Source organism: Ursus maritimus, unplaced genomic scaffold (assembly GCF_017311325.1).
Source record: "Ursus maritimus isolate PB19 unplaced genomic scaffold, ASM1731132v1 scaffold_4, whole genome shotgun sequence".
Taxonomy (NCBI): Eukaryota; Metazoa; Chordata; class Mammalia; order Carnivora; family Ursidae; genus Ursus; species Ursus maritimus.
The window spans coordinates 369,709-384,825 of record NW_024426552.1 but is presented as its reverse complement, the minus strand read 5'-3'; the positions used below and the strand labels follow the sequence as shown (position 1 = coordinate 384,825).

Below are 15,117 nucleotides of genomic sequence, written 5' to 3'. Positions count from 1 at the left end.
ATAGTTGTCAGACTATTTACGAATGTTTTTTTCTCAGAATTTGTTTTTCCATCTGAACTTCCAGTTTTTGGCATTAATATTTTCATAAGAGTATTCTCTTTTTAATGGCCATGGCATCAGTATTGATGACCCTTTTCATTTTTTAAAGGTGAGTGTTTGTGCCTTTATTAGTCTCACCGCAAGTTAATCCTTATTATTCTTATAAAAAATTAACTGTAGGGGTGCCTGGGTGGCTTAGTCAGTTGAGAGTGTGACTCTTGGTTTTGGCTCAGATTATGGTCTCATGGGTCATGGGATCGAGCCCTGTGTGTGTGCGCTTGCTTACTTTGAAATAAATAAATCTTTAAAAAAAATTATAGCCTTTATTCTTTTATGTACTATATTTATTTATATTTCTTTATTTTCTGCTCTTACTGTATGTAGTTTTTTATTTTAAATTACACTTGGTTTTAATTTTGTTGTTTTTCTATCTTCTTGAGGTAGATACACAGATCATTGATACCCAGGCTTTAAAATACATATATGCAGTCAGGCTTACTGGTTTTTCTCTGTGTGTGACTTTACCTTTGTTCACAATTTTAAAAATTTTTATTATTTTCAGGACAAGTTATTTCTAATTACACGCTTATTTTAAAATATTTATGTGCATAGGTAAAGTAGCATGTTAAGAGTGCCTGGCTGGCTCAGTCAGTAGGGCATGCAACTCTTGATCTTGGGGTTGTAAGTTTGAGCCCCACATTGGGTATAGAGATTACTTAAAAATAAATCTTGGGCTCCTGGGTCGCCCAGTTTTTAAGTGTCTGACTTTGGCTCAGGTCATGATCTTGGGGTCCTGGGATCGAGCCCCAAGTCAGGCTCCCTGCTTAGCGGGGAGTCTTTTTGTGCCTCTCCCTCTGCTCCTCTACCCTGCTTGTTCTTTCTCTCTCTCTTTCTCAAATAAATAAATAAAATCTTTAAATAAAAATAAAAATAGTCTTTAAAAACAGTAGCATGTATAGGATGGAGTCATCGTTATCTTCCTCCTATATGCTGAGTTTTGAATTAGATTTCTTGATGAGGCCATTTTATGTTATAATTATGCATATGGCATTGGTGCTGTAAGAAGCAGATATTTTGACTTTCTCTCGTCATACAGTTGTATATCATGAGTTCAATCAGAAAAGTGAAGTTTTTTCATATTCATTGTAAGATAATGATCATTCTTGATGATTTACTGTGCCTCTCATCTAATTGTGAGCACTAAGACAGGAATAATTGTGTGTTTAGAATAATGATCTTCTGAAAAGTAGACTTCAGGAAAGCAGTCACTGTTCCAAGCCTGGCACAGCTCGCTGTGCGGCAGAACCGTTCACAGGCACAGAGGCTCCCTGCACGGCAGCTGTGTCTGGGTCGGTGCCCCCTTTATGTCACTGTTGTTCTTTGAACATGACTATGTTCAAACATGAACATGATCTTTGTTTTACTTTGCCCATATGGAACTTTTTAGAAGTTTCACTTTTATGGGAGTTTAATGAGCTTACCGAATAGAATAAGATGAGATGAATGTATGTGTGTAAGAGATAGTAATGTTTTCCAACATGTAATAAATTTCTTAATTTGGTTTTAAAAGTATACTTTATGGGAGACATTTGTGACTTAAATGCTCTTTAGACATAGGAAAATAACTGAAAAACTTACCCCAGGAAGAACAACGCCTGAAGTGGAAAATGCCCAGTTGGCCCTTGGTTGTTTCCCTTGTGGTCTCCTTTGCTGAGGCACGGCCCCCTCCAGTGGTGTAGGTGTGGGTGGGTTTGTTGTGCCATGAAACCTGCTAAGCTGGGTCAATAAGTCTGTCAGTTAACTCAGTGTATAAGTTCTTTTTTACGTTGAGTGTTTTCGTTTTAAGACCAAAAGACTAAAAAAAATTGGAAATTGCGGGGGCGCCTGGGTGGCACAGTGGTTAAGTGTCTGCCTTCGGCTCAGGGCGTGATCCCGGCGTTATGGGATCGAGCCCCACATCAGGCTCCTCCGCTATGAGCCTGCTTCTTCCTCTCCCACTCCCCCTGCTTGTGTTCCCTCTCTCGCTGGCTGTCTCTCTCTCTGTCAAATAAATAAATAAAATCTTTAAAAAAAAAATTGGAAATTGCAAATAGCTTGAAAATTCAGCATAATATGAAAATTCTTTAGTGAAAATTAATTTGTGAAAGTTTACATATTATAATTTTGATATACCCTTTCAGATAAAGATTCTAAAGTCTTAGGGTAAAGAAAGTAAATTGCTCTTCTGTGCAGAAAACACAGGCACATTATCGAATTCCAAGAATATATAAAGCATGTTTGTAAGCAACTGTAAGATTTGAGTTTTTTCAGGAGATTATAAGCAAATACAGAATTGCAAAAGGACTTATAGTAAATGTTCAGGGTCTAGCCATCTTCCTTTGTAATTTAAGTGGCGTGCACAATGAAAAGATATTTTACTTTAATCACTGCAGTAGTCCTCTCCATTCTGGCAGTTAACTGAGAAATGTTAGAAAGCAGTATTTGATCTTTCAGTTGTGTGTCAGGACAAAATAAGTAGAGGCCATTCCTTGTAAAAGGACCATCCAAAAATTGCTCAGAGGTCAAGAATTTTAGAGGAAAATCACCTTCACAAAAACTTCTATTGAAGATTTAAAATGTAGGGTTGTAGAAGGGTTACAGAGTATATTCCAGAGCTCTTCCAACTCCAATTTGTGTGGATAACCACCATTATCATCTGGGTCCGATGGACCCTCTTTACTTTTTGTTTAAGTTGTTTCGCAAGTAATTTACAGGAGTAAGAATAAAGCAGTAAAGGGGATGCTGGGTTGATCAGTCGGTTAAGCGTCCAACTCTTGATTTTGACAGGTCATGATCTCAGCGTTGTGAGATAGAGCCCCGTGTCGGGCTCTGTGCACAGCAACGGAGTCTGCTTGTCTCTCTCCCTCCCCCTCTGTCCCTCCCCTTGCACCTGTGCTCTCCCTGTCTCTGTCTCTCTCTAAAAATGAATAAATCTTAAAAAAAACAATGAAGCGGTAAGTTAAAATGATATTAACAATTTTGACACCTCTTTATATCAAGTAAATGTTGGCACCTAAGGATAAATGAAAGAATATTGATAAGCCTTTAGCAAAGTGGGGTGGTGCAGGTTCTGGACGTAAAATATCGTGAATTGGAGTCCTTCATATGAGTGACCGACTGGATGAGACTGCCATGCTTCAGATACATTGTTTTGTTCACTTACTGATTCCTGATTTTGAGAAAATTGGTTGAGTATCATAATCTGAGACTTCATTTTTACTGTTAATTTTGCCATCATCCTTGGCCTCAAGTGCTGCCCTCTTTGCATTCATCTTTTAATTCATTTGATGATTGTGAAAGTCTTCACTGTCGGTTTTCTTCTCATTGCCATTTTGGGAGGAAAATGAAAAGTTCTTAATGAATTGTCGTTCTGGAGACAGGCTGAGGGATGGTCTCCAGTGATTAAGAAAACAGAAGGGTGGTGACTTCAGTGCACTGCCTCCTCATCCTTTAGGCAGCTCCCTTATTTTCTCATTAGTTTGGCTGTTGTTAGCATAGTTGGGAAAAACTGATGAGTGTGATGACGTAATTCTTAGGATGATGAAGTGGCATCATGATAGAGGAGAACAAGATTGCTCAGATCCATCTGGGATCTTAGAGATATACAGGGTTAGTGGATCCATGTTGTAATTGTAAGATAAAATATATTTTACTCTTTTTAAAGATTTTATTTATTTAACAGAGATAAAGACAGCCAGCGAGAGCGGGAACACAAACAAGCAAGGGGAGTGGGAGAGGAAGAAGCAGGCTCCTAGCACAGGAGCCTGATGTGGGGCTCGAACCCAGAACACTGGGATCACGCCCTGAGCCGAAGGCAGACACTTAACCGCTGTGCCACCCAGGCGCCCCTACTCTTTTTTTTTTTTAAGAAGTAAATTTTTTTCATTGTGCTTTAGAAGACCCATAAGAAAGAAAATTTATGAAATATTAGTCCCCCAAAGAGTTATAACTGCCTGAAAAAGAAACAACAGTTACAGTTGGGTCCAGCAGACCCTGATACATACCCAGAGTTTAGGTGATGCTGTGGTTAATGACCACAAAGGCATGAAAGGGATTTAGGTGTGGAATGCTGCTTTTGATTTCACATTTCAAACGTAGATTTTCTTTAGACATCACCTAACTTTTTTGCAGAGTCATTATCAACTCATTTTACACAGCAGATTAAAAGCCCAGAATTATTGTGAATTCATGGGCAGAAAAACCATCAGGGATAATTCATTAGAAAACTTTAAGGTCAAGTTTGAGAAGATTTCTTTTTCTTTCCCTCCCTTTTTTTTTTTCAGATTTTATTTGTCAGAGAGAGAGAGTGAGAGAGAGAGAGCACGCGCAGGCACAAGCAGGGGGAGCAGCAGGAAGAGGGAGAAGCAGGCTTCCTGCTGAGCAAGAGGGGCCCGATGCAGCACTCGATCCCAGGATTCCAGGATCGTGACCTGAGCTGAAGGCAGACGCTTAACTGACTGAGCCACCCAGACATCCCTGAGATGATTTCTAAAAAGAAACTAAAAATACGGTTTCTACAAATTACTAAGGAAAAAAATTATCTAAAAATGGAAATCTTGAAGATGAAATATTTGAACTTATATAAAAAGAGCTTAGGAAATATGCATGTGTCTGAAAGATTAGAATTTATTGAGAAACTAAAATTTAGTAATTTAAGTATCACACGCACAATGAAATAAAGAAGCAGAATTTATTAAATAGAAGAGCATCAGGGCACCTGGGTGGCTCAGTTGGTTAAGCATCCAGCTCTTGGTTTCGGCTCAGGTCATGATCTCAGGGTCATGGGACCGAGCCCCAAGTCAGGCTCTGCGTTTAGCATGGAGTCTGCTTGTCCCTGTCCTTCCCCCTCTGCCCTTCCCCACCCCCAAATAAATAAATAAAATCTTAACAAATTTAAAGGCAACAACATCATTAGGGAAATAAGTTGTGTAAAAAATATTAAAGATTGAGACTTGTTTATGGAGGCAAGTGCATTCTGAACAGGTGGGAATGGAGTTGGTGTTGGCATTTGGGTGTGAGGGTGGGAAGGCCTGAGGTTGCAGCTCTGGATGTTGCTATAAATGCTCTTCTCTGGCCCTTCCCCTCTTAGCTGGAGGACCCCAGTGAAGAGAGGACAGGGCACTCGGAGCAGCCACCGCAGAAGCTGGATGGCGACCATCTGGAACAGCCTGGGGTTATCACAAAGGTATTCTTCAGGGTTCTCTGTTAAAGTGTGTTCCTTATTAGAGAATTTCTCCCTGTTGTGGTAGAAATCCAAACCAGAGAGAGGACTCAATCTCTGAAGGGCCTTCTCTCTTCAAGAGTAGAAGCTTAGAGCAAGGATAGCTGGATGCAGAGCCTCCCCTGCAGGCCTCACTTCCTTGGTGTTGCCTTTGCAAAAGCAGAAACTCTTTCTGGGGACCCTTCTGATGGAGCCCAAATCTCGCTTCTTTGTGTGACCTTTGATCTTTCCTTCCGGATGTTGAAGAGAGAAGGTGGCCTTTCATACACTGAGGATAGTGGTCACGTCTGACTTCTCTCATTGACCCACTTCTCTCATTGACCCATTGCCCTATTGTTGTGGTAGGTTTCCTGGGCCTGGCCTTCATCTCTCCCATAATCAGTTGTGTGTGTGGGGTCCCAGTTTCTGCCACAGGGCCTGGCATGAAGTCCACATGTGTTGGATTACTTACTTTTATTAATTTGTTTTGTTTTAGCATTTGGAAGGAAATTTATTAGATGCTGAATTGACTGGTTTCAAAGTGTTATGTTACAATTCTGTATTTTAAACATTGGATTCTAGCTGGACTCAGTCCACATTACTTTAGGCAATGAGCATTTTGGTTTTTAATCTGTATTATTGCAGGAGAGATCTAGATCATAGGCAGGGCCTGGAAAAATGGTCTCTGGTGGGGTCCACAAAGCTCACTCTTAAATACATGTTTTTATACTTGTTTTAAACTGTGACACAAAAACAAAAAATAATCCCTGTGACATTAGCATGTACGTGAAAAAGTAGAAACTACATAAAATGTACATACAGCCTAACAAACATGTACACAGGAAATACCACATGGTCCTCCTGCAGATTGGACATAGGACAGTGCTGGACCTGCTACTGTCTTCCCTTGACCCTGAGTCAACTCCATCCTGATTTCGTGGCAGTTATGCTTTAGAACTTTGTGTAAATGGATCAGACATGGTGCTGGTGTTTTTTACCCTTTCCCTTCCAACATCTTTGCACCCTTGTATTTTAGATATATGTCCTGCTAAGTAGTGGGGGGTTGATTTTTAAAAATTATTCTGCCAGTCTTTGTCTTTTTAGTGGATATTATAATTCATTTACATTTAATGTAATCACTGATGTGTTTGAGCTTACGTTTCATTTAATTTGGGCTTTCTGTTTGTTTTGTTTCCTTTTTTCTCCTTTTATAGGGGCAGGGCTTTAGATTATTTTTTATCAGGGGATTTCTTTCTTTTTTTTTTTTTTTAATTCTCCCTTTACCCATTTTCACGTAATAATATACTCGGTTTCTGTTCTTTTAATGGTAAGCTTATTACATACAACATTTATACTTCTCTAGGTCTAAATTTAATCAGTACCTTCAGTCTTCAAAAGTACAAGGATCTTAGAATACTTAAACTCCATTTATAACTCACTCAGTGTATGTTTTTGTTATTTTGTTATAAAATACACTTACCATAAAATTTACCATCTTAGCCATTTTTTTGAAGACTTCTTTATTTTAGAGAGAGAGAGCGTGTGCAAGCAGGGGAGGGACAGAGGGAGAGGGAGAGAATCTCAGGCAGACTCCCCACTGAGCACAGAGCCTGACATGGGGCTCAGTGTCAAGACCCCAAGATCATGACCTGAGCCGAAACTGAGAGTCAGGTGCTTCTTAGCCCTTTTTAAGTGCACAGCCCAGTTGTGTGAAATGCTTCCGTTATGTTGTGCAGCCGTCACTACCATCCATCTCCACAGCTTCTTTCGTCTTGTAAAGCTGAAACTCTGTTCACTTCAAGTAGTAAGTCCCCATTCTCCCTCCCCCAGCCCCTGGCAGCCACCATTCTACTTTCTGTCTCTGATTTTGGCTATCCTAGATACCTCACATAAGTGGAATCACGTCATTGGTTTTTTTTGTGTGACTGGCTTATTTCACTTAGCATGATATGCTCAAGGTTCGTCCGTGCTGCAGCTTGTGACAGTGTTCCCTTCCTTTCTAAGGCTGAGTGATACTCCTTCGTACGGTTTGACCACTTCTTAGTAATGCATTCATCTGACAGTGGACGCTTGAGTCTCTTCCACGGTTTTGCTGTTGTGAGTAATACTGCCGGGCAGTATAAGGTGTGCAAATACCTCTCTGAGACTCTGCTTTCAGGTCTTCTGGATGTATGTCAAGATGTGGAATTGCTAAATCAGATGGTAATTCTAAGTCTAATTTTAATTTTTGAGGAACCTCCATACTGTTTTTCACAGTGGCTGCCTCATTTTATATTTCCATTAGCAGTGCACGTCCTCACCAACACCTGTTTTCTCTTTTGTATAGCAGCCATTCTAATAGGTGTTACATTTCTTTTTGTTTGTTTAAGTAAACCCTGCGCCCAACGTGGGGCTTGAACTCATGACCCCGAGATCAAGAATTCTACCTCCACCAACTGAGCCAGCCAGGCGCCCCTGCATTCCTTTTTTTAAAAATAATTTTTAACCCCACAGTTCATCCATCCTTCTATATATCCAGCTACTCATTGGTTTAAATAAACTTTTAATTCAGGAGTAGTTAGAGATTTCCAGAACAGTTGCAGAGCTAGTACAGACAGTTCCCGTATACCCCTCACCTCACTTTCCTACTGTTAGCATCTTAGACATGTGGCACATTTGTCAAAGCCAAGGCATTAATTCTGCGACCTTACTATTAACTAAATACAGACTTGCTTGGGTTTCACCAGATTTCCCCCTAAGAACTTTTTCTGTCTGGGACCCCACCCAGGACGCCGCATTGCTTCTGTGGTCTTGCCTGCTTGTCTCCTCGGTCCTCGGACAGTGTCTCTGTTTCTGGCGAGCCTTTTGAGTAGCACTGGTCAGTTACTTTGGGGACTCTCCCTCAGTTTGGGTTCCTCTGATGTTTTTTCATTATTAGACTCAGCTAAGGATTTCACCACCGAGGCGACATGCCCTTGTAATCTCCTCCTACCGGGCAGGGTCAGCTGAGTTTCCCCTTTTGCAGACTGTCCTCTTTGGAAGTGGGTCACTGAGCCCAACACACACTTCAAGGGAGGGGAGTTATGTGCTGCCTCCTGCGGGGAGGAGTATCCACACATTCTGTTTGTGATTCTTCTGTAAGGAAGATTTGCCTCTTCCCCCCATTGATTAATTTAATCACGTATTTGTATCGGTATGGGCTCATGTATATTTATGTTATACTTTGTGTTATAATCTCAAACTACATTTTATCTCTTTTGTTGCTTAAAATATTCCAGCTCTGGCCATTGGGAGCTTTTTCAGTCTGGCCCTGCGTCCTGGTGACATGCCCCCTCCTTTGTCTAATAAGCACACTCTGGCCTTCTTCAGGCTCATCTTGTGCTCTCCCTGCCTCAGTTCTAGGGTCACCCATTTCTTCAAGGGGCCCTGGTTCCTTTTATTTGATGGTAGTAGAAACCAAGACCTGGGCGCTGGGTGTGCTTCTGGGTCGCTCAGCGGATGTGTAGGCATGCTAGTCCGTGTGCACACATGGCTCTGTAGTTAATTGTGTACGTACCTGTCCGTATATACGTGTGAAGGTAAGCTTGAGCGCATCCTGCCGTCCCCGACTCCAGTCCAGCACCACAGGACTCCTCACAGAACAGCTCCACCCCTGCAAGTTTCCCTCTGCGCCCCTTGCTGTCCACCTCCCCTCCCTCCCCCAGCCCCTGGTGACTGCCCACCTCTTTCTGTTCAGTAGGTTTGCTTTTTCTGTGGTACAGATAGAATCCTAGAATATGTAGCCTTTTGGGTCTGACTTTTGAATCCTGTAGCAAAACAAATGTAGGATTCATACAAGCTGTTTCTGCATCAGAACTCCCTTCTTTTCCTTGCTTTATTGCCCGGACCCTGGTGAAGGACAGCCTCCTTGCTTCCACGTTGTTCAGAATTATGATGAAGGAATCATTTACTTTCTAGTGGTTGGTTCCTGTTGTTTAGGGCTAGTATCGTAGCTCCATTTTCTTCATCCTTTATTCCTTTTCTGGCTTCCCCGGTGGGGTCATGCTCCTTCTGTCTGCAGAACACTCCTGAGTATTTCCTGTAGCACGACCCTTCTCATGTCGCTCCCAGTTGATGTTTTCCTGAATGTATTTTTGGTTTTTTCCCTTTGTTCCTGGGAGATGATCCTACTGGTGTGGACATTCAGATTGGTGGTTGGTGTGCCACGAGCTGGGGGTTTATCCTGCTCTGCCCTGGCTTCTGTGTCAGCAGTCAGTGCTCCGTTCTTTTGCCACCGCTGCTTTGCAGACTTCCTGTTTGGTATTCTGCGTTTTACTTTATGAGGCCTGGATGTGCGCTTCTATTATTTTACTACAGAGACGTGGGATCATGGGGTCTTTTGGTCTGTGGCTGATACCTTTCACTTTTGCTGCTTCTAGAAAATCTCCAGGCAGTATCTCCATGCATAGCGTCTGGCCCTTCTTTCTCCAGGGGCCTGAAATTCCGACGAAGGTTTTCAGAGCTCTTCTTGTATACACCTCTCCCATCTTGTTTTCTGTACTTTCCTTCTTTTGGTTACCCTGGAAGATTTCATCTGGGTTCTCTCTTCTTTTACCGCCTCTATTCTTCTGTGTGTAATCGCTCTTAAACCCATCTGCTGAATTGTTGATTTTGTCTTTGCTGTCTGTATGTCAGGACATTCTGTTTGGATTTCTTAAGGACAGTGATACCATTTTGTACAATGTAATGTTTCCTAGAGATACTTTGAAGCTGCTCTTAAGTTTTATGAGCAAATTGGTTTGAATTTTGCCCAGTATTTAGAGGTGCAGTCAGTTCTTCACTGTAAGTTAACTATATGGCTTGGGATTATTTTGGGCTGCACACCTGTGTGGGAACCACTTGTGGGTGCTGCTGAAGGGCTTTTCTTCTGTAATATTTTGTTTTCCACATACCTGTTAGCGTTCCTGAAGTAGCCTGTGGTGTGCTCACTTTTCGTGAAGTGTTTGTGTGGTTTCCCTGATATATCTGTGTCCTGGCTTGTGGGAGCCCCTCCAGATGGGTGCCAGATGTGTATCTGATTGGTGTCCCGGGGAGCAGAGGAGATGCACGGCTGGGATCTGGGGTTCCTCCTGCTTCTCAGAAAGTGTGTGCGGCTATGCTCGGAGATCACCCTGAACCACATCCCCTACCGTGGCTTCTGGCAGGGTTCCAGAGCCTTTTTTTTTTTTTTTAAGGTTTTATTTATTTATTTGTCAGGGAGAGAGGGAGAGCACAAGCAGGGGAAGCAGCAGGCAGGGTCCCCACTGAGCAGGGAGCCCAACACGGGGCTCGATCCCAGGACCTGAGGTCACGACCTGAGCTGAGGGCAGACGCTACACTGACTGAGCCACCCAGGTGCCCCTGCTCGGACTTATTTTTAGGTCATTTTCTTTGCTTGGGGATTTCTGCATCCCGTGGCATCTATAAATTTGTAAACAAACATGATGAGCAGGCCTGGGTTTTAATTTTGCAGGAGAGATGCCCCCACATCGCCTCCTCTGCCTCCACGTTTGGAGATGGGTGAGCTCCCTGACCTCCCCGCACCTGGCCTTCCCACACTCGGGCAGTGAGCATATGCACCTGTCCTGCTGCACAGGCCTTCAGGACACCTGGCTGTGTCTGCACATGTCATTTCTAAACACCCTCCCAGCAAAGCCGCTGATTTTGGGAGCATGTGCTGCTCTCACATGTCCCTGTCTCCCTAGATCGTTTTAGGTTCCACGTGCCTCCTGTCTGGCGCATGTGGTGTTCCCTCCCTTAAGAGCATTTAGAGTCATTTTTGTTTTATTTTATCCAATAATCCTGACGTTTGTAGTGAAAATGTTTTAAGATTATGCCTTTTGTATTTAAAACTGGACATTCCTATATTACCTTTTACCATTGGGAAAAGTCCATTAATTCGGAGAAGGGTCCATAATGACATTTAAAGGGCTGTAATGCTCCCCTTGGAACAGCTGGCTTCCACGTTGTGGGCCCTCATAGATGGAGGGGCCCTTGTATGTGTATCTTCACCAGCAGTGCTGATGCTTCCTGGGCATCCCCGGCATGTGTAGGGAGCAGTGGGAACCTCTACAGGGGTGGGGCTCAGGGCTGGAAATGGTCACAGAGGCTGGGAAGGTCCCAGAGGAGCCAAAGGAGGGAGGCAGAGCTGGTGTGAGGGCACAGGGGCCCCCTGGTGCATGAGGCAAGTGCCAAGTGGGACAGCAGGAGGGACTGCCCCCCTGCAGGGATTTTTCCCAAGGGCAGCAGATGCACTGAGTTTTTCCAGGGAGTGACAAGGTTGGATTTGTTTTCTGAATGCATCATTTGGCCTCTAAGCCAGTGACCTCACATTAGGCCGAGTGACCATGTGGGCCAGCCAGCTGTGCTCATGGGAATGGGAGAATGCCAGGACCGGCCTTGGGCTACGATGGGGTCGCTGTGAGGGGAGGCAGGAACAGGAGGACTGTGAGGGTTTGGGGTACTGTTAACTGAGGGCATAATGCTGGAGGAGCCCTGGCTTGGGCAGGGAAATTCAGTTCAGTTTGAGTCCAAGGTGCCTTGTAGATAAGCCGCAGACAAAGGTCTGGGCTGTCACGTAGGGGAAGCTGGGAGGCTTGTATAGCAGCCTGCTCCAGGCGGGGTGGGGTCTGGTTGGGGGGGGAGGGATAAGGGAGACGGGGATGCTCATAGAGGGCCTGTAGCTTTTCTTTTCTCTTTGGATTGTTGATGCTGAAAATGTTCCCAGAATTGGGAAATTTTTTTTAAGTAGGCTCTTAGTCCCGCCCAGAGCCCTGCGTGGGACTTGAACTCACAACCCTTGAGATCAAGCCTTGAGCTGAGACTGAGTCAGATGCTTAACCCACTGAGCCGCCCAGGCACCCCCAGAGTTGGGAATATTAAGACAGAAACATTTTCTATGGCTCTTGACGTATGTTGTCAAAATAGCTCATAAGAAAAAGTTACACCAACTGACTGTGTCATTGACGGTGTTTGGTTGCTTCCCCGTGACCTTGGTGACATTGAGGATCGATATTTTACCACCAACTTTTGCTGACTTACCAGCTCTAGGTTGATGTTTCAGATTTAGGTTCAAATGGCATCTTACATCTTCAGCTTTTATTGGCACCCACCCCTTGCATTTCATGTACACTTTCTGTCCCGCGAGTATCCCTTCCCTCCTTTGACGGAGCGGCAGATAGCCTGCGGAGCTCACGCTACGGTCCGGTATCAACACCTGCGGCAGCCTCTCTCTGGGGTTTTCTACTTTACTCTAACCCACTTAAACAGGTTGAATGTTGTTTCATAGTTATTTTTATTGAGAGGTGATTCACGTATATAAAATTCACCGTTCTGAAGTATATATATCAGTGGCTTTTAATACGATCACTTTGTCGTGCAGCCGTCACAACTAATTCCAAAACATCTTCGTTACCCGAAAAGGAGCCCCATAGCCACTCACAGTCATTCCCCATTCCTCTGTCCTTCCAGCTCCCCGGCACCGACCGGCCGGCGTTCTGCCCCTGCGGGTTTGCCTGTTCTGAACATTGCATATTCACAGAACTGCACAGCATGTGTCTGGCTGCTTTCATGGAGTCTAACGTTTTGAGGTTATCAGTGTCGTGGCTCCTTTTTATGGCTGAGTGGTGCCCCCTTGACTGGCTTCTCCATGTTCTGTTTATGTGTCCCTGTCCTTGGACGACGCTTGGGTCGTTTCCACCTCCTGGCCGTTGTGAGTAGTGCTGCCGTGAACACTGCTGGGCTCGGTTCTCTCTGGTGTGCTGTTTTTAGGGACTGTGTTCTCACGTGAGTTCTCTGGGTCGCGTTCTTTGTTTTCCTTCCTTAGGAATGTGAACAAGAACCTAAGCAAGAAATTGCGGAACTGATGAGAAGACAGAAGTGTGAGGTTGGCGCACAGCAGCAGGAGGCCGTGGAGCTCCAGCAGCCAATGGAGATGCAGCAGGTGCCGCCGCAGACCCAGGTGAGCCGGGATGCTCGGGCCCACGCCCAGGGGCGTGGGGCTGTGGCCGACCCCTGCATACTCGTCCTGTGATTTGCACCAGCGGTCTTGGGATCTGGGAGCGTTACAGGTAGGAGAGGTTTATCACAGAGTGGACGGATGTGTGTGTCGCAGGCTTGCTGTGTGTGGGGCCTTTGAAAGGGCAGGTGGAGGGACGTGCGAGGACACCTGGGGGCAGCGAAGTCTGGCCAGGTGCCGCTCGCAGCACAGTTGGTGGTTTCCCTATCAGCTGCCGCTACCACTCATTGAACAGGCGATGCCGTGGCCATGAGGGGCCTCGAGGAAGAAAAGCCATGACAGCCGTCCTGGAGGCCCATCCGACTCCCCTGGTGGCTGCCACCTACAGGAGGCGCACGGTGCTCTGGACACGCCCTCGCAGCGGGAGGGCTGGCGTGCATCCCTGCACCTCACTGTGGCCTCCCTGTCCTGCTGGAGGTCCCTGCTGGCCTCTTTGGAGACGTGTGTTCTTTTCCCATGGTTTCTGCTTATTGCTCTCCTTTATCCATTTTATTTATTTATTTTTAAAGATTTATTTGACAGAGAGAGAGAGAGCATTAGCAGGCAGAGGGAGAGGGAGAAGCAGGCTCCCCGCTGAGCAGGGAGCCTGATGCGGGACTCGATCCCAGGACCTGGATCATGACCTGAGCTGAAGGCAGACTCATCACCGACTGAGACACCCAGGCGCCGCGCCCCCTTTATTCATTTTATCTTTATGCTTTTTTGGGTGCCCCTTAAGTGCTAAGTTCCAGGCATGTTTTTCTGTTGTTTGTGTTAATTGGAAATAAGGTGTGCTTCCTGGAACCCTGTCCTTTCTCCACTTTCCCCCAAGGCGGCGGAAGGAGAACCAGATTCCCCGTATCTTAGCTAGGCACAGAAGTGTCTCCTTTGTCCCCTCTGCCCACCTTCCAGAGCGGTGAAGTGCAGAGCTCATTCGTCTCTGGTCTGGAGCATGGGGTTCCTGATGGTGTCCTTAACTCAGCACCTGCTAGGCCCTGTTTGGCTTCACGTTTTGCCCTCGTTGGCAGTGACTGTGCAGAGCCTCCTCCTGTCTGTGTTCTGGTTATCATCCCATGTTTCTGATGGAGGTCTTGCAGCATCTGGAATGGCTGCTCACCTGTCTCCGGCCAGAATGGTCCTACGGGCTGGGGAGTCTGTGTGCCCACTGGCTTTGTGTGTCTGTGCCCTGGTGAAGGAACTACGGCCCCAGCCGTCTACAGAGCCATGGTTTAGGTGGAGGGAGGGCACATGTGGGCTAGAAGGGCTTCAAGATAGGGTTGGGTGGGCAGTTTTAAGTGGTTGGGGAGCTGCCAGGCTCTGCTGGGGCTGTCTGAGGTCCTGTGGGGGGCCGAGCTGGTGCCGTCCCTTGAGCACGAGGCTCGCGGGAAGCAGGTGGAAAGAGCCTGTGACGGTGGTTGGGGGGCTGCTGCTGTAGCATCCTGGCAGACACGGACGCGCTGGGCAGTGTCCTGGTGCTCCTGTGAGCTGTGCAGCTGCTTTCCCCAGTGCCCCAGAAACCCCTCTCTCCCCCGCAGCCGGTGCCCTCCCTGGAGCTGGAGGCGCTGCGCCTGAGTCTGAGCAACATGCATACCGCGCAGTTGGAGCTGACGCAGGCCAACCTCCAGAAGGAGAAGGAGACGGCGCTGACGGAGCTGCGGGCCATGCTGAATGGTCGGCATGCCCAGGAGCTGGCTCTGCTGCGGAGCAGGCAGCAGCAGGAGCTGGAGCTCGCCAGGGAGCAGCACGCGCGGGAGCAGGAGGAGACGGTGCTGCGGTGTGGCCGGGAGACAGGTGCGGGCACACGGCCGGGAGACAGGTGCGGGGGCGTGGCCGGCAGACAGATGCA

The 15,117-nt window shown here is 45.9% G+C and overlaps 1 protein-coding gene across 1 annotated transcript in view; it reads left to right on the top strand.

The window, feature by feature from the left end:
• The window catches only part of PCNT (pericentrin), a 130,266-nt gene that overhangs the window by 17,352 nt on the left and 97,797 nt on the right, over nucleotides 1-15,117 (top strand). The window contains exons 3-5 of the mRNA XM_040621647.1: nucleotides 5,168-5,263; nucleotides 13,101-13,235; nucleotides 14,807-15,062. Coding sequence (XP_040477581.1) covers nucleotides 5,168-5,263; nucleotides 13,101-13,235; nucleotides 14,807-15,062 — 487 coding nt within the window. The remainder of the gene's footprint in view (nucleotides 1-5,167; nucleotides 5,264-13,100; nucleotides 13,236-14,806; nucleotides 15,063-15,117) is intronic.